The 26374-nt window shown below is 34.9% G+C and overlaps 1 protein-coding gene across 4 annotated transcripts in view; it reads left to right on the forward strand.

Moving 5' to 3' along the window:
- The window catches only part of LOC109376047 (gamma-1-syntrophin-like), a 464896-nt gene that overhangs the window by 398196 nt on the left and 40326 nt on the right, over positions 1 to 26374 (forward strand). For all 4 annotated transcript variants that reach the window (XR_002122688.1, XR_002122686.1, XR_002122687.1 and 1 more), the window contains 2 exons: positions 1660 to 1713; positions 9504 to 9638. Coding sequence is in view for 1 of the 4 variants with exons in the window: in XM_019631708.1 (XP_019487253.1) it covers positions 1687 to 1713; positions 9504 to 9638 (162 nt within the window). In the remaining 3 variants the exon portion in view is untranslated. The remainder of the gene's footprint in view (positions 1 to 1659; positions 1714 to 9503; positions 9639 to 26374) is intronic.

Here is a 26374-nt window from a genome sequence, read left to right on the forward strand (position 1 = left end):
TTGTAATAGATATGTAGGATACTGGGGGGAAATGGGGGGGCGGATTGGGGGAGGGGGGTTGTCACTTCAAGGGGTAAAAAGCATAACTATTGCACTCTGTTGTACAGCTAAAACTAATTCTAAAAAATGTGTATTTCATAATAAAAATAATAAAAATAATTAAAATATATATATGCATAAAAATTAAAATCAGCATATGAAACTAGTTGTAAGATTAAGTTGAGAAAGGGGATTGAATATCCTCATGACTTTTCTCTCTTTGATTTTTAGTAGCAAAAAAATTATTCTAGAGATAGGATGTTTTTATGTAATCAATAAGTTCTGAAATACTACTTTTATCGTAAAGGAATAGCCTCATTTCAAAGTTGAACTTGAGAAAACATTTTCAGTTCTCAAATGCAATCTTTAAGAGAAATTTTGAAAAATAATTGTTAAGCTAATGAAAAATTTCTTATAGATACCATAATATAATATAGTTTGTATTATAAAGTTATAATTTTATCATCAAATTGCACTTTTATTTGCTAATGACTTATTGTTATCTAACTGTACTATAATCAACCTCCTTATGCATTCCAATAAAATGAAATGAGGCCCACCACTCATAAGACTTATTTAGGGAAAATAGTCAAAGTGTGTCATGTTCAATCACTATTGAAAATTCTCAATCTCTTTTCTTTCAAAAGAAATGGTAGTAATTTAGTGACAGCATAAGTGAACCTTTTACTCTATTTCAACACACACATATTTGTTCATTAATCTCACACAACAGAAAATGATAAAGGACAAAAGAGTTTACTGTTTCAAAGACTGTGAGGAGGAATAATTTTGAGGTATACAAAGTGTTTTTGAATTGAATTCTCCATACATTTTACTTTGAAGTTTCATTTACCTAAACCATTATATTTTGGCCTGCATTTTTTCTAGTGTCAGGTGTCAATTTCCTATGATAACTCTTAGTTTTATTAAGTTTACATTTAATTAAAACTCTCTAACAACATTAAAATAAACCTTAGGTGCATTTTATGTGCACTTAAATCTATGTCTACCATTTAGGTATTATAGTGACCATAAAATGAATCTGTATTATATGTTTTATACATTGATTAGTCTTAATATTATTGATTTTGATAAATATCCTTATATCACACTGTTTTGTGAATAAAATTTTAAGTTCCAGAGAGAATTATTCATGCATGTAGCTTTTTAATTAAAAAGAGAAAGTTTAGTCAACCTTTTATTTTCAAGAGATAACCACATGAAAGCCAGCTTTTAATTAGTGATTTTGAAGTTTCATTCCCAGTTGCCAAATCAGGTTTCAAAATGAATGTTGGTAATGAGCTAACACTTGAGAGAAGTGGTTAATCATATTGTAGATCATGTCTGAATGCTTAGTTGGGTGGAGCGTGAAAATGCACATTCTCAATCACACTGAATGATGGCAGTGTGTTTATATTTCACAAAAACCGGGATTCAGACCTTTTCATCTCTTTTTTTGTCTCTCTTCATTATACCCTGGGAGTTCTTTTTTGATACGGGTGACCATAAACACAGTTGGCCCACAGGATCTGCTTCATAATTTTCTTACACTTTATTAGTGTTCTCCTCTCTTATACTCAATGCTGTGCTTGATGTCTTACCATTTCTCTGTCTTTTCAGACGACATCCTTTGCAGTGCCATAGCACATGGATTTTAGGACTGCCTGTGAGGAGGTAGGTTAAATGGCTTTCTGCTTTTTAAATATAACACGTATAAACAGGAAACACTTGGCCTTCCTTTATATTAGTGGAACACTGCTTTTAGTGGAGGAATGGGTGACTGGTTTATTTTATTTCCAGGAATCTTGCAGATTCCTTTCTGCAAGACTAGAAAGGCAAAGAGTGCCTGGGAAGCCTCAGATATTCACTCTTCTGTTAAGAAGATGGGAGTATATGTGGTTTGACTAAATTGCCCTTTTCCAAAAACCATGCATTGCATGATTTCAGGTAGTAGAAGAGTTGGAAATAGTTCTTTCCACATAAATAGTTATAAATTAGAAGATGTTTAAGGTCTCTTTCAGCACTAAAATTCTATGACTTTATGATTCCAATATTATTTAAGCATTTCAATGTTATTTAAGTATTAATATATGGAAATGCATATTCTTTGTAAACCTGTCATCATACTTCAGTATGACTTAAAGTTGTACATTGGTCTTTTAAGGATTTTAAAGGCCATTCAAGTGTATAGTAAAAAGTGTATGGACTTGGGCCCTCAGGGAATTGTAACTATTCTATTTTAGAAAGAAAGACTATCTTTTTTTACCAAACATGGGCCATTAAAAGCATGATATTTTCCTTCTTCAGGCAAAATGCAAATATTCATAGGTTAAAATATTTAACATTTGTTTAAAAGGTGTAAAATATTTTTGTTGTGTATAAATAACCCAAGAAAAAACAACCTCAACTAGATTGCCTATGATAGAATTAAAAAGCAACCAACAAAACCTTCAGTTATTACTATTTGTGAAGATTGTTCCTCTGATGAAATGTCACATGTTAAAAATCTTGCAAAAATATCTTCTTTAAAAAAGATTTGTCCCAGTTCATAGTTTAGAACATAAGTTCTTTTAGAAAATCAATAAATTGCTTTTATATTTTCAATACTTATGTTTCTTACATTGTAGTTATTTGTTTAAAAACCTCTCATGGGCACTGGATACTATAAAGTTGTAGTTTATAATTTATTCATTCTTTGAACTTAGCATCTATCAATTCATATTTTTAAAAAATGAATTAATGTTTCAAAAGCTTAAATTTAGACTATGATTCAATAAAGAAGTACTGAAAGAAATCCTACTATAAATAAAGTACTGTACTAGGTCCTATGGATTAATAATCCTTAATTATAAAAACAGTAATATCTTATTAAGATCTTTCTTAGATAAAATATATAAGATGAAGTCAAATATGTGATATAGAGCTAAATATTATAGAAGTCATTTACATATGATGCCTAAATACAATAATTATTAATTGTTAAGTGGCTATATTTATTTAATGAAAACCCTGAGTTCAGAACACTATTGACTCATTTTTGGATGGAGTGGTCTCCAAAAGCTTTACAGAGAAGTGAGTCTTACACTAGTACTTGAAAACTGGCTAGAATTTAGCAAAGAGAAAGTCATGATTAGAGGTAATCTTGAAAAAGAATGGGAAAGAATAAAATGCATGAAATGGCATTTAGTGCACTACTTCTCCAGCAGTATGGTACAGTATAAAAAATTATATATCACTTGAAATAATAGCTTTACAAATTAAATTATACTTGGCCAACAAATTATAAAAATTCTGAGTATACCTGCAACGGTATTTGCAGTGAATGTTATGGTCTGGGCCTAGTTTCTTGTAGTCTGTAGTTTCTTACAACTCATATTATAAAGTATACATTTCAAGATTAAAGGAACATAGATTTTAAAATTTCCAGTTTGTGTTCTTTCAATAAAAAATGAATGATAGTCTACTTTCTAAACTTCCAAAGGTACTAAGTTTAAGGTAAGCATAAGTCCCTAATAAGTTAAAATGTGAGGTTTGTTTTTAAAACAAAAAATAAATTCATGCAAGTACATAAACACATTGCATTGATTTACAGAAAATAAGTCAATAACTAGATATTTAAAAGTATCGTTTTTAACTAATTAAGACATATTGTCCTTTAATAGTCCTCTAAGCAAATAATCTGGGTTTTAGAAAACCCAGCTGCAATATAGGATCATCCATCAGGCACAGAAAAACAGCATTTGAACTTATATAGTTTTTTATGAATCATCCTTTTAAAATTTCAATTTTATATGTTTTAGAGTTTATATAATATACTTATACATTTTATAACACATAAGAGGAATGACAATTATGTTCACGAACTCATCCTAGATAACATGTTACATACCTCATTACTGAATATCTCTATGGTCACCTTCAAAGTACTCCCCTTGAAAAGCTATGCACCAATGCCAGTGCCTAGTCCATGCTGTAAAGCAATTTTGGAACTCTTTTTTCTGGAATGGCCATCAGAGCTGTCGTCATATTATCCTTGATGTGCTAAATGTCATCAAAATGTCTACCTTTCAATATTTCCTTTATCTTTGGGTAAAGAATGAAGTCAGTGGGGGCCAGATCAGGTGAGTAGGGAGGGTGTTCCAATGCAGTTATTTGTTCACTAGCTAAAAACTCTCTCACAGACAGTGCCCTGTGAGCTGGTGCATTGTTGTGATGCAAGAGCCATAAGTTGTTAGCAAAAAGCTCAGGTCGTTTTCGTCTAACTTTTTCATGCAGCCTTTTCAGCACTTCCAAATAATAAACTTGGTTAACTGTTTGTCTAGTTGGTACAAATTCATAATAAATGAATAATCCCTCTGATACAAAATATCTCATGAGCATTGTTTTGACTCTTGATTTGGACTGACAGAACTTTTTTGGTTGTAGAGAATTGGCTGACTTCCATTGTGCACTTTGATGCTTTGTTTCAGGGTCCTATTGATACACTCATGTGTCATCACCAGTGACAACATGGCCCAAAACTGCGTCTTGTCTCTCCAAAAGGTCTTGGCAAACTTTGACTCTCCTTTGCTTTTGTTCATCAGTGAGCTCCTTCAAGACCATTTTGCACACGACTTTCTCATGCCAAGATTTTCCTGTTTCTCTAACAATGTTTACTTGGTCTACAATGCTTCTCACAGTCAGCTGAAAATTTTGATGCACAATTTGATGAGTTTTTGCAATGTTTTCATCTGTTCTGCTTGTTACTAACAACACTGACCTCTCTTTATCAGTGACACATTCTCTCCTCTCAGAAAATATGTTTAACCCATTTGTACACTGCCATTTTCTTCATGGCATTATCCCCATAAACTTGGACTAATGTATCTAATTTCACCTCCACTTTTGCCAAGTTTAACAAGAAATTTAATGTTTGTTTGTTGCTCCGATTCAAGCTCATTCTTGCGATGGCGCACAAAAACATGCAACAACAATAATGAACACCACTCAGCAAGACACCACCACATGTAGACATGAACACAGCTGTGAGGCACTGATATACCACGGTTATGAAACCTTACCGAGCTGTTAGTACAGTGTCGCCAATGTAAGTGCATGGTGAAAGTTTTTTAACTTAATTGGCAGACCTTGTATATTTCGAGACTTTTCTGTGATGTATACACAGTCAAAAAAGCTTGAAGAAAGATGATTGTTGTGTTAATGAACAGAAGATGAGTGCAGATCTTAAGTTTATACTAAATGTGGGGTGAATAACTACTTAGGTACTTTTTTATTTTTAAACAATCTGGGTGCACAGATCTGTCAAGACTTTGTGGTGGACTGTTTTAGGTTTCTCTGCATTAGTGGCCACTATCATGGTCCTGTTTCCCATTCTTACTCCGGAAACAATGCAGGGGGACAAGTGTGTGTAGAGCAACCTCTTCCCATATCTGACAGTGTCTTATACTTCCTTAGTAGCATGTCTTTGACAGGAAAATCGGTGGTTGTGTCCAGAGTGGTCTCTTACTCATTGTGTTTCCCCTCTAGCAATCATTGCTTTGATACATGAAGAACAGCTGGTTCAAGATGAGGTCCTTCTCAGAACTGTTTGCACTCCCATAAGAGATTCTAGGTGACCAAAATGCTACCTGGGGAAAGAAACCAATAGCCATGCGGTTGTATACAGGCAGATTGGAGGAGGCAACCCTCAAATAAATTCTGTCTGAGGGAAACCCAAGATAGTGGTTAAGAGCACAGAATCTGGAGCCCAGCAGCCTGGGTTCAGATCCTGACTCCCACTCATCTCTGCTCCTCTCCTCCTGTCCAATCTATGAGACTGGTTGCACTGGGTTGTTAGGAGGGTCAAAAATTAATATTTCTTGGCACACAGTAAGCTCTATATAAATGGTTATTAAACAACAAATAAATGAAATGCATGACCACATTTCATTATTGGAGATACAGTAGAGCAATGCTGCTCTGAATCAGGAGAGTGCCCTCAAATGGATTTTATCCATTTTCTTTCACCTGCTATAGCAGCTCCGAATTTAATGCAAGTGTTTACCAGTCCACAACATTTCCAGTTCAAGCTTTATTTTTCTATCAACAAAAACTGTTTTAAACTTTATAAATTCCTATCAATCTTATACTCTGCTATAAGAAATGCTTTTATAAAATGTACATGTAAATACATTATTTCACTGCTGTGATTTCTTTAAGGCATCTCCATTACCTTCAAATCCCAGGCACATCACACAAGGGCCTTGCCCTACCTCCTTCTCTTCTGGCGCTTATCAATAGGCCCCTTATGTATCACAGGGAATCAGCGCCAGGGATGTGTTCTTGTGCTACAGTATTCTTGAATCATAAACTAAGCATTCTTATGCTTCCATATCTTTACTTTTTTTCACTCTTAAATAAAATAACTTTTGCCTCCTTCAATTTTCATTTCAACTTATTTTTGTCAAGACAAACCACACATTTTTCTATTTATAAAGCCTCATTTAACACTCCCTTCTATCAAGAATATACCATTCCTCTCTCCATGTTTCTCCCGTATCAGATGTCACATTGCATCTTATATACGAGGTCTGTCAATTAAGTTTGCGTACTTGTTGCAATGATGTTGCTTACTTTTTTGATATCAGGAGGATTATTCATTATGAATTTGTACCAAATGGACAAACAATTAACCATGTTTACTATTTAGAAGTGCTGAAAAGACTGTGTGAAAAACTAGACGACCTGAACTTTTTGCCAACAATCCATGGCTCTTGCATCATGACAAAATGCTCCAGCTCACAGGGCACTGTCTGTGAGGAAGTTTTTAGCGAGTATACAAATAATTGTATTGGATCGTCCTCCCTTCTCACCTGATTTGGCCCCCAATGACTTCTTTCTTTATCTGAAGGTAAAAGAAATATTGAAAGGAAGACATTTTGATGACATTTAGCACATCAAGGGTAACATGACAACAATTCTGATGGTTTTTCCAGAAAAAGAGTTCCAAAATTGCTTTGAAGTGTGGACTAGGGGCTGGCATTGGTACATAGCTTCCCAAGGAGAGTACTTCGAAGGTGACCATACTGATATTCAGCAATGAGATATATAGCACTTTTTCTAGGATGAGATCGTGAACTTAATTGCCAGACCTAGTATGTATATTTTTTGTAAGTAAAAATATGCTGTCAGAGACTTGCCTAATTCATATCTGGCTCTTTTAATGTTCTACAATATTTTCAAAATTGGTGCATAAACGGGATTTTAAATGTACTTTCTTGAACACAAACTGCATTTTCATAATGGAATATATCTAACATCTATAATTCCTGGAAAATGCCATATAAATATATATATATATATATAATATATTATATTATATATATATTATATATATAATTTATATATTTTATTCTAATAAAAAGCTGCCCCATTCTTTCATTCTCTCAAAACCAAAACATAAGTTCAACATCTGTATTTTTTTTCTGGACAACTGTCTAATAATTTGGGGATATTTTAATTTTACACATTATTTGAATGTTGAGTGAATGAAGCTTGAACACATCTGAAATGTGATAAGGGAAGCCTCATAACTGTTTTAGTCCTTTGAACTTTCCCTGAGTGATCTTTTATATCCCTTTGATGTATAACAATAATGTATTGTTATATTTATGGGTTCTTATTATTAATTATTAATTTATTATATTAATATTAATGTATTGTTATATTTATGGGTTATTATAATTATGGGTTCTTTCATCCTTAAGTTGAGACAGAGCATTATTTGTGAATGCCTGCTCTGCCATTACACTTCTGGATAAAAAGTGGACCAAATGAAAAATCAGCAAATGAGCTCAATTCTGTTCACCTGGCTTTGACGTTATACCCCTCTCTGCCCCATGACACCTCAGAGAGTCCCAATGTTGTCTCCTAGCCAGGATCACATTATAAGCGCAAGAAACGTTTCCATGTGAAAACGTAGAAAATTATGTTCTGTGTTAAGAAAAATATAATTTGCTTTAGCTGAAATATTTTTGTCTTTTAGACATATCCACTGGAGTTCTGTTCTAGAATAGATTAGTGAGTGCCTGCTGTGCACCAGTCTCAGAGGAGGAAAGAACATCATCCTTGCTCTTGAAAAAGCTTGTTTTTCCTTAAAATATATCATAACCCTTGCAAAATAATTATAAACTAGTATAATGTCACATGTTATAGAGTGTATAATTGTATGTATTACCATATATGAGTAGGTTAAAGCAGTTTACCAGAAGAGTTATTTTTGGAGGTTGCCTTATCTAAGTATATGCTCATCAACATTATGGAACACATCTTTAAAGAAACAAAATCCTAACAATCCACATGTAAATTTATACTTCAAGACAGAGAGAAAACTTGGTATTATTTGGCTGGGATAATGTGTTCATTAAATGCTAAGGATATACTGTACATGTATTTCTATGAGCATGTCCCTTTATCCAATTTAAGAATAGTTCAATAATTATTAAATAAAAACATAATTGCCAGAGTTGTCATTGTTCCTGTTGACTGGTTGGTGCAAAATAACAACCGGAGATTATATTCTGTCTCAAAAGAATTTCCTTTTATATCTCCAACAAATGGGAACATTAAGTGCAGTTGCTAGGGAGAATCTGCCTATTTATCTGGGTGATGTTATAACACTGACATGCTTCAGGAGTAATGATTCATGGACTTCTCTAGTGATTACTAGACTTCTGATTTAAACCTATTTAATACAAGTTCAGACGTCTTTACAGGTTGTTTCACAATTCCAAAAGAGGTGTGAAGCAAAAAACAGTGGATTGGGAATAAAAATCATGGGTCTCAAACCAGGCTCTGTTTTTAATTAACCGTATTAATTTAGGCAGCTCAGTTCACTTCTTTATCCTTGTTCCTTCATGTGTATAAAGTGTGTGTGTGTGTGTGTTGGTGACTAGAAATGATTAAATTGTGAAGGTTAAAGAAGATGTTTAGAATGTATATTTTTAGATTTAAAATTCTATAACAGAGAGAGTAGATTAGTGTTGCCTAGGCCTGAGGAGGAGGCTGGGAATGGTGGTAATGGGTTTCTTTTTGGAATAATGAAAATCTTCTGAAATTATAGTGATGGCTGCACAACTTTTAATATACTGAAAAACATTTAATTGTACACTCTAAATGGTTGAATTGTATAGAATGTAAATTGTATCTCAATAAAGCTGTCTCTCAATATAAAAATTTTATATTTAAATAAGTAGTAAACAAAATTTTTATTTATCTCAAATATAGTGTATAAACTATACTCCTTATTCTCCATTATTATTTTCTCTGTACCTACATTAAGTATTGTTTCAGACTCATTGGAGTGCATTTTTCTTAGCTCTCAAATGTTATTCATCATGTTTTACATTAAATACACCATACAATTGTAATCTATAAACTAAGTATAATGTTTTTTTCTGTTCTGCTTTTTTTTTTCCTGTCTGAAGACAAAGACAGGGGTTTGTTTGCTGCAGGATGGTAATCAGGAGCCTTTCAAAGTCCGGCTGCACCTAGCCAAAGATATTTTGATGATCCAGGAACAAGATGTGATATGTGTGTCTGGTGAGCCTTTGTATTCTGGTGTAAGTAGTTTTTTTCTTCTGTTGAATTTTGCTTATGCACAGATTTTCTTTTAATTCAAGTTTATTGGGGTGACAATTGTTCGCAAAGTTACATAGATTTCAGGTGTACAATTCTGTAATACATCATATATATGTCACATTGTGTGTTCACCACCCAGAGTCAGTTCTCTTTCTATCACCATATATTTGATCCCCTTTACCCTCATCTACCACTCCCCTCCTCCCTTAACCTTTGGTAACCACTAAACTATTGTCTGTGTCTATGAGTTTTGTTTCTTCATTTGTTTTTCTTGTTCTTTTGCTGTTTTCAGTTTTATATACCACATATCAGTATGGTTCTCAATTTTTTCTGTCTGGCTTATTTCACTTAGCATTATAATCTCAAGATCCATCTATGTTGTCACAAATGGCACTGATTCAACTTTTCTTATGGCAGAATAGTATTCCATTGTGTATATATACAACAACTTCTTTATCCAATCATCTATTGAATTTATAAATATATTTTACTTTTAAATCCTAGTCAATCACCCTGCGTGTAGTGTTTTTTTTTAAACTGAGCCATCCTGCCACTTGTTGGCAGCTCAGTGGCAGCTCAGCTCGGACCAGACATCGAACTGCTGTTGCTCAGAGCTCAAACTCTTGAGCGAGCTCTTAACCAACTGAGCCACTCAGCTGGCCCACCACCCTGCATGTAATTTTTGTCTACATTATGAAGGAAGCAGTGTCTTTGTATAAATACTCATACGTGGGTCCACAGCCACACATTTTGTGCCCATTTCCAGTTTGGAGTCTCATTGACTCCTAGTTGTCTACATGTGACTGGAGTGACACCTGTATTTTCTGATCATGAAAGATTGATTATATTGTACCTTTTTACACAGAGGACTAACTGAGAATAGTACATGGCAGTTTTTCCTGCCCTGATCTTAACTCACAACACATTGAACTTCTGGTGGTAGTGCAAAGGTGGAGTCCACTTCTTGGCATTTGAGAAGCATAAGGCTTTTTACATAGTGGTCACTGAACTCTGTGTCAGTGCTTTACACCAGGGGGTTATGCATGAATAATTCTGTAGACTTCCTTGATAGAATTATGCCTGAATGTTGTAGCATGTTCTGTCTAATGCTTTAAGCAGTAGACATAGTATTGGGTTGTCGGAAAAGTCATGACACATGTTGTCGAAAAAGTCATGATGCATTTTTGCAACGAAAAACATAGAAAAATATGTCATGACTTTTCCAACAACCCAATACTATGCTGCTAATCTAGACTCATAAATGATCAATCAAACTCATTGGTCTGCTAACTAACACTGAAGTACCACTGTGGAAGATATCTTTAGCTAAAATTAGATTAAATTCAACAAAACTATTTTATCATGAAACAGAACAAGGTTTAGAATGTATCTTTTTTTTGTGTGTAATAACACAAAAGATGTGTTAAACACATCATCTTAACAGTGTTGCCATATGTGATCTCAGAAGAAAATTACAAGCATCAAACAGTTGGTTTCCTGGATTCCCCAGACATTTGTAGCTATTTAGCAGGAAGATTTAATTTGTAGCTTATTAACAGACTTACCTTGCAGTGTTTAGTTTGTGGTGAATAATGCTGAATTTTCCATCTCACTTCTCACTAACATCTTATGGAAATCACATCAGGTCCTACCTCAATAGGTCGTTGCTAACTAAAGATAATGGACATTTTGCAGACTGTTAACTGTTCTTTTGTCACAGACCATTTAAATCAGCCTGAATCATGAGTCTTGCTGATAAGGCTGATTGAATTGTTTTCATGGGGTTGCCCTTTATCCCTTTCAATTAACAAAAGAGTGGTGTTTGATGCCTTTCCTTCCTTCCTTCCTTTCTTCCTTTTTTCTGTCCTTCCTTTTCTTTTTATCTATTTTACTGCAGAAATATGTTTCATATAACTCTCTGGAATGAAATATTGCACAGATAAGTACAATTTTGTAATTTGTAAAATTCAATATTTCAACATTGAAATAAGGTTTTGTTTTTAATTTTGTGGTCAAAATACCTAGTACACAAAGACCTCTTTGTGTACAAAGATCTCTCTTTTGAAAAGAGTGTTAGAAAAAACTCAAACAGAGTGAAGGTGAAATATCCTATGATAATGTCAGTAAATGCTAAAAAAAAAGAAAAAGAAAAAAGAAAAAGAGGCAAAATTTGACACACATTTATAAGAAATATTTCTGCAAATTATGAATGAGATGGAACTTTTATGAGTCACTAATGTTATATTTAACATTAAGCGTACTCTGAAAGCAAGTCAAGAATCATCAGTTGCCTCCTTTATACTCAATATTGTTTTGGTTGTACAGCAAGTAAGGAAATGGAAATAACAGCATAATAATTGGAAAGAAAGAGGTAAAGTGGTATTATTTTAGATGTCATAATTATGCACATAAAAAAGCCTAAGAAATCTACAAAAAATAGAATAACATGTAAATTTAGCAAGGTTGCTGGAAATAATGGCAAAGTCAAAATTAATTATATGTCTATAATTTGTAACAAACAAAATAAAAGTGCAATTCACAATATATGAAAGGTATCTCTTTGGAATAAACTTAACAAAATGTGTATAAACCTTCTACCTTGAAAACTACAAGACTGTGATGAAGAAAATGAGATAAACAAATAAATGGAGAACTATAGCACAATCATGAATTAAACACTAAATATTGCTAAGTTTTCACACCTTCCCAAATATCCAATATCAATTAAAACCCAAAAATGTTTTTGTAGATATTGCCAAGTTGATTCTAAAATTTACATGGAAATACAAAGGACTTAGTATAGCCAAAACAATCTTGACTAAGAACAAAGTTGGAGTGTTTATACTTCCTAACTTCAGAACTTACTATAAGACTATAATAGTGATTTTGTCATAAATATAAGCACATGAATCAATAAAACATTTTCAAGACTCCTGAAACAGACCCAAATTTATATGGTCAATTGCTTTTTTTAATTGTGGTAAACTATACATGACATAAAATTTACCATTTTAACCATTTTTAAGTATGTAGAGTACATTTAAGTGACACAGAGTACATTCCCATTGTTGTGTACCTATCACTGCTATCCATCTCCAGAATTTTCATTATTGCATACTGAAACTATGTACCCATTTAGCAATAACTCCCTGTGCCTGCCTCTCCTCAGGCCCTGGTTACCATTGTTCTACTTCCTGTCTCTATGTATTGACTCATATAAGTAGAATCACACAGTATTTGTCTTTGTGCTTCTGGCTTATTTCACTTTGTATATTGTATTCAAGGTTCATCCTCATGGACTAGGATTTCATTCCTTTATAAGATTAAATAATAATATTTTATTGCAAGTATACTCATTTTGTTTACCTTGTTTATCCATCCACCCAACAATGCACATTTATGTTGTTTCCACTTTTTGGCCCTTGTGAATAATGCTGCTATAACACGTGTGTACAAATATCTGAGTCACTGTTTTCAATTCTTGTGTGTATGATCTCAGAAGTAGAATTGCTGGATAAAATGGTAATTCTCTGCTACCTTGTTGCTTAATCCATTATCAGATATGTGATTTGCAAATATTTTCTCCCAACCTATGGGCTGGCTTTTTACTCTGTTGTTTCCTTTGATATATAAAAGTTTTTCATTTTTATGAAGTCCAATTTATCTATTTCTCTTTTATTGGCTGTACGTTTGGTGCTACATCCAAGAAAGCATTGCTAATTTCAATGTTATGAATATATATGTACATATATAACATTGATATTATATATATGTACATATATATAAAATCTTATATTTTCTTTTAATAGCTTCTAGTTTTAGCTTTTACATGTATGTATTTAATCCATTTTGAGTTAATCTTTACATCTGGTGTTAGGTAAGAATCCAAATTTATTCTTTTGCAGGTGGATATCCAGTTTTTCTAATACTGTTTGTGTTTTGGCACCCCTGTTGAAAATCATTTGACCATACGTGTGAGGTTTTATTTCAGGGCTCTATATTCTACTCCATTGGACTATATGTTTATCTTTATGTCAGCACCACACTGTTTTGATTACTGTAGCTTTGGGGAAATTTTGAGATCAGAAAGTGTGTGGCATCCAGATTTGTTGTTTTTCAAAAACAATTTGGAGTTTCTTGAAATTCTATCTAAATTTTAGGATGTTTTTTTTTATATCTGTAAAGAAATCACATTGGGATTTTGATGGGGATAGCACTGAATTTGTAGTTTACTTTGGATAGTATTGGCATCTTAGCAATATTAAGCCTTTCAACCCATGAACATTTTATTTATATATGTCTTTAATTACTTTCAGTAATATTTTGTAGGTTTCAATGTATGTCTTTCACCTTCTTGGTTAGTTAATTCATAAAAAATGTTATTCTTTTTGATGTTATTAATGGAGTTGTTTTTTAATTTTCTTTTTAGATTGTTAATTGTTCGTGTATAGAAATGAAACTGGTTTTTGTGTGTTCACTTTGTATCTACTAATTTGCTGAAAACTTTTTTTAGTTCTAATTAGTTTGTGTGTTTGTGTATGTGTGTGTGTAATCTCTAGGCTTTCTACATATAAAATCATGTCGTCTACGAACAAAGATAATTTGACTTCTTCCTTTATAATTTGATACCTTCTATTTCTTTTTTTTTTTTTTTTTAGCTGAGCCATCCCGCCACCTGTTGGCAGCTCACGGCTGCTCAGCTCGGGCTGACTCGAACCACTGTTGCTCAGAGCTCAAACTCTTGAGCGAGCTCTTAACCAACTGAGCCACTCAGCCGGCCCTATACCTTCTATTTCTAATTTCTAAAATATTTTTTTATTTCCCATTATAGTTGCCATACAATAGTATATTAGTTTCAGGTGTATGACATAGTGATTAGACTTTTATATAACTTACAAATTGATAAGTCTAGTACCCATCTGATGCCGTACATAATTATTACAATATTATTGACTATATTCCTTATGTTATATTTTACATCTTAATGAATATTTTATAACTACTGATTGGTACTTCTTAATCCCCTCCACCCATTCCCCTGAAACACTTCCCCACAATCAAGCAGCCATCAGAATGTTCTTTGTATCTATGAGCTTGTTTCTGTTTTGATTGTTCTTTTATTCTGTTCTCTAGATTGCACATAAATGTGAAATTATATGACATTTTAATCTTTTTTAATTAAATAAAATATATAAATAAAAATAATTATATATCTTTCTCTGTCTGACTTACTCCACTCATCACAATACCCTCTAGGTCCATCCATGTTGTTGCAGATGGCAAAGTTTCATTATTTTTATGTTTGAATAATATTCCATTGTAGATATATACCACCTCTTTTTTATCCATTCATCCATTCAGGGACACCCAGGTTGGCTTCATATCTCTGCTATTTTAAATAATGCTGCAATGAACATATGAATGCACATGTAATGTTTTGGGTTTCTTTGGATCAATAGCCAGAGTTGGGATTACTGGGTCCTTTTTTGTCCTTGTTATAGTCTTTGTTTTAAAGTCTATTTTGTCTGGTATAAGTATTGCTATCCCAGCTTTTTGTTTTGTTTTTGTTTCCATTTTTATGAAATATCTTTTTCCATCTTTTTACTTTTAGTCTCTGTGTGTCTTTCAATCTGAAGTAAGTCTATTGGAGACATCATATGTAAGGGTCTTATTTTCTTATCCATTCAGCCACTGTATGTCTTCATTACAGCATTTAATCTATTTACATTCAAAGTAATTGTTGATAGATATGTAGCTATTGCCATTTTGTTATTCATATTTTTGATCTTTTGCTTTCTTCTTCTTAAAGATGCCCCTCTAACATTTCCTATAATACTGATTTGGTGGAGATTTACTAATTTAGCATTTTCTTGTCTGGGAATCTCTTTATCTGTCCTTCCATTCTAAATGAAAGCTTTGCTGGGTAGAGTAATTTTGGTTTTGAGTCCTTACTTTTGTTCCTTTGAACATTTTGTGTCAATTCCTTATGGCCTGCAAAGTTTCTGTTGAGAAATCAGCTGACAGTCTTATGGCTGCTATTTCTCCCTGGTCACCTGACCAGGTGCTCCAGGGATGCCCTTTGCATGGTTTGTGTTTGCCCTCTTATTGTAGGTGAGTCTTGATTGCTATTTGTACATCAATGGGAGGGATTGACCCTCAGGCTGATGGGTTGTGAGGATTGGCTGTGACTACAGTGGAGGAGCTGCTGTCCAAGGGCTGACCCTACAAAGCAGGATTCTCTTTAACAGGGCTCTGGTGCCTACTAAGTCTGCCCTTTGGGTGTGTTATCCTTGATGGTGGCTGAGTGGTACTGGTCCAAAGCCTGCCAATGGGCGTGTTGGCCCCAAGGAATTATGGGAGGGTCTATGCCATAAGCCATATTCAGCTGCAGGCTGTGCCCTGCCAGGGTCTATCTAGAATAAACCACTAAGCAATCTGAAGATGGCCACCAACCTTACTAGGCTTGGAGTTACCTTGAGAGGCCAAGTTATGAACCAAAGTTGGCTGCCACTAATGTCAAGCTTGGGGCTGCTCTTCAAAAGGTGCAGGGCATGCTGAGGCCAGATGCTGCTTGTTTGGGGTTTGTAAACCTTTAAGAGGTTTTAGGACAGTTAGCAGTATGAGTCAAGTCAGGCCATTTGTATGGAAAAGGCAGTAGAAGTGGCTTGGGTGGACCTACAAGTTGGGTGGAGTGGGGTTTCAGGGAATCACCAGGGCAGAGTGAATTGTGTTGGCTAGATTGATAGAGACTCAGATATGGCAGCTGCCTGCAACTACACACTGGTCAAGGGAGGGCTCAGCAAAGAAACAATGGATTCTACCAGCATTTCTGTCTGGGTGAGACCTGCACCTCCAATTCTCACCCTAAAGCCAGAAAATTCAGTTCCTCCCCATATTTCCCTGGTGCCTGTCAAGCTGCTACTGCAGTGCTGGAGCTCAGAGCAGTTGAGTCCATCAGTGAATGAATCTATGTGTAGGCCCTTTAAAAGGAACTCCTGGGACTCCAGCAGCCGTCTGTCTCACTCAATCATAATCTCTACAGGTTTTCATAACCAGAAGCTGTGGGGACTTCTCTTCCCCACACTGGAGCCTTGGGCTGGGGAGCTTGTAGTGGGACTGAGACCCATCTCTCTTCAGAGGGGATCTCCACAGCTGAAATATCCCTCCTAATTTTTAACCACCACACACAGGTTTGGAAACAGCATATCCTGCATCTCTGCCCCGCCTACTTTCTAGGTGGCTTCTTCTATATGTCCATAATTGTCAGACTTCTGTTCAGCTAGACTTCACATGATTGTCAATTTTGGTTGTTCCGTAGTTTAGTTGCAATTTTGAGGTGGTCATGAGAGAAGGCAGATTAGTATTTACCTACTCTGCTCTCTTAAGCCAAAATCAGTACCTTCTATTTTATTTCTTTTCCTTGTCTAATTTCTCTGGCTGTGACTTATTGTACTGTATTTAATAGAGATGGTGAAATCAGGCATCCTTGCCTTATTCCTGATTTTACAAAAAAAGCTTATGTCCTTCACTTTTGAGTATAGTTTTAACTGAGGGCTTTCTATACATGGCTGTTATTATATTGAGGCAGTTTTCTTTTATCTAGTTTGTTCAGTGTTTAAAGGTTTTGAATTTTGTCATGAAAGGGTATTAAATTTGTTAAGTGCTTTTTTCAGCATCAATTAAAAGGATTGTGTGTGTGTGTGTGTGTGTATGTGTGTTTTCTCCATTCTGTTAATATGGTATATTGCATTGACTTAATTTCATATGTTGGATCATCCTTGCATTTCAGGAGTAAATCCCATTTGGTCTGATGTATAATCATTTTAATATGCTACTGACTTTGGCTTGCTATTATTTTGTTCAGGGTTTTTGCATCAGTATTCATAAAGGATATTGATCTGTAGTTATATTTTCCTGTGGTGCTATATTCTGGTTTTGGTATCAGGGTAATGTTAGCCTTAAAGGGTGAGTTATGAAGTTTTTGCTCTTCAATTTTTTAAAAGAGTTTGAGAAGAATTGTTATAATTTCTTCTTTAAATGTGTAGCAAAATTCACTGGTAAAACTATTGGATCCATAACTTTCTTTGTTGGGAGGTTATAATTACTGATTCAATCTCATTACCAGTATTAAGAATATTCAAAATTTCTACTTTTTTGTGATTCAGTCTTAGTAGGTTTTGTGTTTCCAAGAATTTGTCCATTTCATCAAGGCTGTCCATTTGTTCTTAGTATCCTCTTTGCATTATTTTTATTTTTACCAAAATGGTAGTAATGTCCTCATCTCTATTATTATTTTTTTCAATTACAGTTAACATGAAATATTATATTAGTTTCTGGTGTACAGCATAGTGTTTAAACATTTATATAACTTACTGATCCCTCAATAGGTCTTGCACCCACCTGACACTATATATATATAATAGTTATTACAACATTATTGACTATATCAACTAAGTTGTATTTTACATCTCTATGACCAATTTGTAACTGCCAATTTGTACTTCTTAATCCTTTTGCCTTTTTACCAAGCACTCCAAGCCCCTTTCCATCTGGCAACTATTAGTTTGTATCTATGACTTTTTTTTCTGTTTTGTTTATTTTATTTTTTAGATTCCACATATAAGGAAATCATATGGTATTAGTCTTTGTCTGATATTACTTAGCATAATACCCTCTAGGTCCATCCATGTTGTCACAAATGGTAAGATTTCATTATATTTTATGGACAAGTAATATTTTATTGTACATATGAGGTGTGATCTCAAAATATGGTGAATGTTTAAATTAATATATATGTATATGTATATAGATATATATTACAATAAGAGCCACAATGCCATTAATCTCCCTCAAAATACTCCCCCTCTCTTTAAACACACTTATCCCATCGTTCTTTCCACTTTCTGAAGCAGTTCTGGAAGTCATTTTTCATGAATGTCTTTAGTTGCACTGTCATGGCTGCCTTGATGTCCTGAATCCATCCAAAATGTTTACCTTTCATGGTCATTTTGACTTTGAGGAAGATCCAGAAGTCACACTGTGCCAGATTCAGTGAATAAGGTGGATGAAAACACACCATAATGTTTTTTTGTTTGTTTGGGGTTTTATTTAAGATTTTATTATGGAATTGGGGGTGGGAACAGTGCTGGGGAATCAGGGGAAAGGAACAGATAAGTTGCTGTCCTTTTGTTCTTCATTCTAGTTGTAGAGGACGTTGTTTCACTGGCCCATGTTGGTATTATCATTGCGCTCTTCCCGGGTGAGGCAGATCGGTCGCCGCCCTCTGGACAGCCACTCACAGCAGTTCTTGGCAGCTCACACCGGCTGCTGGCTGCTCACACTGGCTGCCGGCAACACACAGTAGCTTATGGCAGCCCACTGCAGCAGGGGCTGCAGTCCACGCCATCGCTGACAACTCACGGCAGCCCAGCTTCAGGTCAAGCTGTTGTTCACCATCTTAGCTGTAAAGGGCAGTGTCACTGGCCCTCATGTGGGATGCAAACTGGGGCCCTGCTGCTCAGAGCTGGAGTCCCAAGCCAGCCCTTAACCAATGCGCCACTCAGCCAGCCCCACATCATAATGTTTTTATTTGAAAGAAATTGCCATACCAGAAGCGATGTGTGACACAGAGAGCCTTTCCGTTGTGATCACAAAATATGATGAATGCTGCTGCTAAGTGCCATCTAATGGAAAGGCAGGGATCTTCAATACAGGAAAGGGCATGTTAAACCTTAGTAACAGTGTGTGACAAGTTTCAACTTGTTTGGTGCAGTGAGTTGAGTGAGAGCTAAGGTAGAGAGAAGGTAAATTTTAATGTGTACCATAATTCATCCTCCATCATGACAATGCTCTGTGTCACATATCATTTCTGGTACGGCAATTTCTGTCAAATAAAAACATTATACTGTGTCCATATCCACCTTATTCACTGGATCAGGTATAATGCAACTTCTGGCTCTTCCCCAAAGTTAAAATGATTCAGGACGTTGAAGCAGTCATGACAGCACAACTAAAGACACTCACGAAACAGGACTTCCAGAACTGCTTCAGAAAGTAGCTAGAATGATGAGATAAGTGTGTTTGAAGCAAGTGTGAAGATTTTAAGGGGGATTAATGATGATGTGTCTTTTACTCTAATACTTTTTTTTATTTAAACATTCACCATATTGTTTGATCACACCTTATATGTACTATATCTTTATTCATTCGACTTTTGATTAGCACATTTAATTCATTTAAATTTAAAGTTATTATGGATAGTTATGTAGTTATTCCTATTTTATTAATTGTTCTATTATTATGTTTGTATTTCTTCTTTGTTTATTTTTTACTCTCTTGCTTAATTCTCTTCTATGTGAATGACTTTCTTTAGTGTTGTGTTTAGATTCCTTTCTCTTTATTTCTTGTATATCTCTTGTAGGTTTTTGGTTTGTGGTCATGATGTCCTTCATGTACAAAGTATATGGAACTATTTTAGAAGGTGTTCAAAGTTAAGCAACCATCAAGTTAAAATAGACTGCTATAAGCATAGTTCACCTTTATTTTTGATTTTAGTAATTGGAATCTCTTTTCTTAGCCAATCTAAATATATATTTGTGTTTTTGTTGTATTTTGAAAGAATAACCTTTTTATTTTATTGATTTTTGTCTACTGTTTGTCTATTCTCTATTTTATGTATCTTTGTTCACATCATTATTCCTTTCCTTCTGCTAGCTTTATGTTTACTTTATGTTTATATTTCCTCTAGTAGTAAAACAAGGTTGTTGGTTTGCAATCTTTTTTAATGTAAACTTTAATAACTAAACTTTACCCTCTTGGTACTATCTTCACTGCATTCCATAAATTTTGTTATTTTGTACTTTCTGTTTTATTCATGTTTAAGAATTTTTGCTTTCCTTTGTGATTTCTTCTTTTACCAATTAGTTGCTTAAAATTATTTTGTTTAGACCACTTCCAGGTTGGGTCCCTCAGCCCCGGCACAGGGTTATGTTTTCTGTTTGGAATTGTGGGGCGTAGGGGGGTTAGGGCTAGTATTTGGGTTGTGGGGGAATTGTTAGGGTTCAGGTGAGGGGATACTGTTAGGCTTTTTAGGGTTCGAAACAGGGTGTAAGGGCCAGCTGTGTGTAGCGTTCAGGTTTTAGAGGCGGCAAGGTGTTAGGGACAGGTTTTTAGGTTTTGCTGAGGAGGGATAGTTAATTTTTTAGGGTTGGGGTCAGGGACGGGAGAGAAAAAAATTATTTTGTTTAATTTCCACAAATTTGTCAATTTTCACTTTTCCTTCTGTTATCGATTTCTACTTTCATCCTGTTGTGGTCAGAGTAGATACACGATATCTTTTAAAATCTATTGAGACTTAATTTGTGGCATATCCTGGAAAATACTTCATAGGAACGCTGGCTTTTGAATGAGCTATATTTTCCTGTTTGTTTGTATGCCTTGTGAATTTTTGTTGAAAACTGGGTATTTGACTATAACAATGTGAACTCTGGAAATCAAATTCTTCCCCTTTCCTGGGGCAAGTTATTTTAGTTTTTTGGTTTCTTTGTCTTTAATTATTGTAGTTTGTCCTGGTCCAAGGATTAGCCTAAGGTTTCAACCTGAGGTCTTCTCAGGTCTTTCCTGAGCCTATGTCATTTCCCAGGCATTTACTGCACTTTTAAAAATTCCCTGAATATACAGCTTATTTTGAATATCCCATTTCTTAAATGTCTAATACCCAAAAAGGAAAAAGGAAATAATGAATGACAGTGGAAGTTCTAGCTCTTTAAGTCTCTTGAAGTCACTTCAGTCAATGTGGATTGCAACAATGGCAACTTACATCTATCTGTGCACCTCTTCAATCAAAAATAGAAATCAGCAATCAGAACTTGGATCACCAATATTTAGAGTAAAGGATCCTTATTGTGTATCCTGTTTCCCATAACCTGCAATGCAGGGTGCTCTAAGAATAAATACACACCTGCCTGTCATTGACTAGCAATGGGAAGTGGGTAGTTACTATTTTACTTAGAGTTGAAATTGACTTAAATTAAACCCAATTTACCATCCAAGCTATCTCCTGAAAGTTGCAATACTTACAATAGATTTCAATATTCTGAAATAACTACACCAACAGATTCAACCAGTATAATTTTTGTCTAGGTAGAAAGAAGGGTTCCTGGTACTTCTAAGTCCCCTGTCTTCCCTAATGTGATTGGTCATCTTTTTTTTAACAAATGTGTCAAATCATTTCAAAGGAGAATAAAAATGTTTTTAATAAATAACAATAAAACAACTCAATAAATGTATGGAAAAGAAAAATTACACCTGACCCCTATCTCATATGAATTGCAAATATTTTTAGATGAATATACACTAAAATGTAAAACTAAAACCAATAAGTATCTAGAAAAAAAATAGAAAATAGTTTTGTGTTTAGGGATGGACAAACTTTCTTAGGACAAAACAATAGTAGTAAATTAAAATTAAAATGTTAATATGAACTTAATCAGAGCTAAGCACTTTTGATCTTTAAAAAAAGAAAACTTTTAAGAAAATGAAAATCCAAACAGTTTCTACCCAGTTTTCCATGGTAAAAATTGGAGAAAAATCCCCTTGGGTTCTGTTACGGAAAGGGAGAAAGAACCATTTTGAAATACACAGTGCTATATTCTTAACAAAGCCTGCCCTCAGGAGAAACTAATTAACAAGATCCTAACCTGCTGGGGTGTTACCAAACCCTAAGTGACATTAGAAAGGAAAATATCCAACTCCAGTCCACTCTAGTCATTCTGCTGCACCTAAAGGAGAAGGACAAAGCTGAGAAGCACTTGTGAGATTCACAGTTCAAAACCAAACACTCATTAAAAGACGGGGACCTAATCATAGGGCTATAGAACACTTCCCCTCCCCCAATCTCACCACCACATTAATAAGACCTATTGAAAACAGTTCCTATTACCTCATACTTCATGTCTGTATAATGAGAAAATATTACAAGTCATACCAAAAAGGTAGAAGAAAAAAAACTGAAGAGACAGAATAAGCATCAGAACCAGACATGTCATAGATGTTGGAATTATCAGATTGGGAATTTAAAACAACTGTGCTCAATATGCTAAGGGTGCTAATGAATAAAATAGATACCATGCAGAAACATATGGACAATATAAGCAGAGAGATGAAAATACTAAGAAACAAAAATAAATGCTATAAATAAAAATAAATAAAACACTGTATCAAAAATGAAGAATTCCTCTAATGGGCTTATCAGTACATTGAGCAGAGATGAGGAAAGGATCTCTGAGCTAGAGGACATAGCAACAGAATCCTCAAAAACTGAAAAACAAAGAGAGCAAAGACTGAAGGAAAACAGAACAAAATATCTGAGAACTGTGAGGCAACTACATAAAGTGTAAGATACAAGCTGTGAAAATAGCAGAAGGAGAAGAAAGAAATAGAAAAAATATTTGAAACAATAATGAGTGAGAATTTCCCAAATTATTATCAGACACCAAACCAAAGATATAGGAATCTTAGAGAACACCAAGCAGGATAAATGCCAAAAACCTACACTTAGGCATATTATTTACAACTACACAAAAATCAAAGGTAAGGAAAAAATACTGAAAAAAGCCAAAGGGAAGAAAACACCTTACCTATAGAGGAACAAAGATAAGAATTACAACACACTTCCCCCTTAGAAGTGAAATAAACAAGAAGAGGGTGGAGTGAGTTCTTTAAATGTTGAGAGAAAAAAAATTAAAATATCAACCTAGAGTTCTGTAGTGTGAAAATTTTTTCTTTAGAAATGAAGGAGAAATAAAGACTTTCTCTAACAAAAACTGAGGAAATTTGTTGCCAGTGAACCTGGCTTGCATTGAAAAAAGTTCTTTAGAGAGACACAAAGTAATATAGGTAAAAAACTTGAATCTTTATAAAGAAATGGAGAGCATCAAAGAATGAATAGGTGATGGAAAAATAAAACCTTTTATTTTTCTTATTCTTAATTGATGTAACAGATAACTATTTGTTCAAAATAATAACAAAAGTGTATTGAATTATATGTTTGTAAATATGACATATATATGGATATATATATATATATATGAAATGAATGACAATTATACAAGGGAAGGGAGAAAAAATTAAGATTATTTTACTTTTATAAGGTGCTCACACTACCTGTGAAGCAGTATAGTATTATTTGAAAGTGGACTTGGATTAGTTGTAAATATACATTGCACACTCATGGCCAACCACTAAAAAAGTAAAAAAGAAATTATAACTGATTTGCTAAGAAAGGAGACCAAATAGAATCATCTAAAGTGATCAATTAAAACCAAAAAAAGGGCAGAAAAAGAATGGAAGACAAAAATGGTAACAAAGAACAAGGGCTACAAATTGAAACAATAACAAATAAGTTAAATATTACTGTAATTATATCAATAATCACCATAAAATCAATGATCTAATATATCAATTAAGGCAAATTTTCAGACAGAATAAAAATCCAGACCCCACTATATGTCATCTACAATAAATCCATTTTAAATATAAAGATGCAAACAGATTAAAATTAGATGGGTGGAGAAAAATATACAGAAAGTATAGACATATATATAATGAATATAGATGCAAAATCTTCAACAAAATATTCAGAAATTGAATTCAACAATGTATAGAAAGGATTGTACACCGTGATGAAATCCCAGGTGTGCAAATCTGGTTCAACATTCAAAAATCAATGCAATCCATGATATTAACAGTCTAAAAAAGAAAACAAATAAACTTTATAGCAGAAGGACCCTGTAAAGGAAGTCTCATCTCTCCTTGGTATGCTGCCTACAAAACAGACCCAATCTCCTTTCCAATATATAATATATGTTGTTACTAGGCCAAATGAATTTGTTCAGGAAAGCATCTGGTAGCTACTGCTGCTGAGGTAACCTCTGTTTTCCCTCTCACAGAGACATTGGAACTCCTGAGGCTATAGTCTTTTCCCTCTGAAAGGAGCTGTGAACAATTAAATAAGTATTCCCTATCTGCTCCTTTCTATGTACCAGCAGGGTCTAGAGTTATGCTCAGCCACCATCTCTCAGGGATCTCCCCAAAACAAAGTGTCACTAGTCCTTATGTTTATGGACACAGTAACATTTCAGGTCTATATCTTCATTTCTCCCACACCCCATAGGGTGGAAGAGAGTGTGCCAGTGCTGCAGGGAGCTGCTCATTATCCAGTGGTGCTCTGTTTCCCGCATGATGGTGGTTTCCTACCTCAAGTGCCTGCCACTATCTCGCTCAGAGCTCTCTCTGGCTGTGTGCGGGTAGTAGGCCTGTGCACTGGGCAGGTAAAGGTGCTGGGAATTGCTTCATCTGGTAGCAGCATTTAACCAAGGACCAACAGGAAGTAGAAGGTGAGCACCCAGCTTCCTTGATATTGGGTGGGAACTTTGAGGGACATTCTGACCCTCAGAACTGGGCCCAGTTACACACCTCAGTAATGTGCTTAAAAAAAAAAAAGCCTTGCATTGGCCTCATTTTCTACTGCTCTCCAACTACTAACCTTTACCTGAGAGCACTTCCTGGGACCCCTCACAGTATCTAGGTCTGGGAGAAACCAACCTACTAAAGAGTATGTTGCACACTGCCCTCTCAGACTCACAGGTTTTCTCTGAAAGAAGTCTATATGTCTGCTTTTTAAAACCTCCCCCTGCTAAAAACTTTCAGACATCGCTGCATTAGAAAACAGGCCCTCTTTGAACATGACCCCTCAAAATGTATTGTCTTTGTTCCAACAATGTCCTCTCTCTACAGTGAAAGCTTCACTTTTAACTTAATCATAAGATGAGTTTAAGAGGGTTGGGGATTGGGGCTGAAATAATCATCCATCTTTTGAGAGCAGAAAGTCATATCTGTGTATAATAACTAAAATAGGGTTGATGATTAGGCTCCTCATGTTAGTGGGAAGATTAGGAGAGTATTCTTAGGGCATGGCAAACATTAGGTGGAGACTCCAGTCAAAGATAATGGTTTAAAATCTGGGACTGATGCTATTAAGCTCTGGTTGGAGAATGTGGAAATAGGACACAGACGTCAGGAGGGCAAATGACAGCCTTGTCTTCAAGCAGTTTACTCTAAGAGAAAACGAAGCTCCATTATTTAGAAAACTCCTAGGAAGTGTAGAGTAACACAGTTTCCCTACATCCTGACAGTGGTGCAAGAAGCTGGCATTTATATTCCGAGGCTCATCCCATTAGCTCAGGCCTACTTCTGGGGTTATCTCCTGACACTTCTGGCCTACCCAGTCCAGGGTGAAAGAAAGCCCTTGGGCATTCTGAGTCAAGAGCCACAGTGGGATGATTTTTGGGCTGGGGACTTAGTGCTGGAGCCTGACAATGTCTGCACATCTGAGCCACACATGGGAGAGGGGGCCCTGGGATCTGGATTTGGCCTACTGATCATGGAGCAAAAACACTGGAGCATGAGCCCAGGGAAAATGCTCACTCATATAGATGAGACATGAAAGTGAATGGTTCAAGAACTTCAGTTAGGAAAATGTTAGTTCCTGAAGATCAAGGATTAGCAGACTGATTAAAACCAAGGCATCCATACTGAGTGATCCTCTTAGCCCCTTTCTCTGAAGTCCTTGACATCTGGTGGGGCTTAGTTCAGGATCAGGAATCCAGAATTGGAATATTCGTGTGTGTGAGTGCTTTTTTTTTTTTTTTTAGCTGAG

This window comes from Hipposideros armiger, unplaced genomic scaffold, assembly GCF_001890085.2.
Source record: "Hipposideros armiger isolate ML-2016 unplaced genomic scaffold, ASM189008v1 scaffold_1042, whole genome shotgun sequence".
NCBI lineage: Eukaryota > Metazoa > Chordata > Mammalia > Chiroptera > Hipposideridae > Hipposideros > Hipposideros armiger.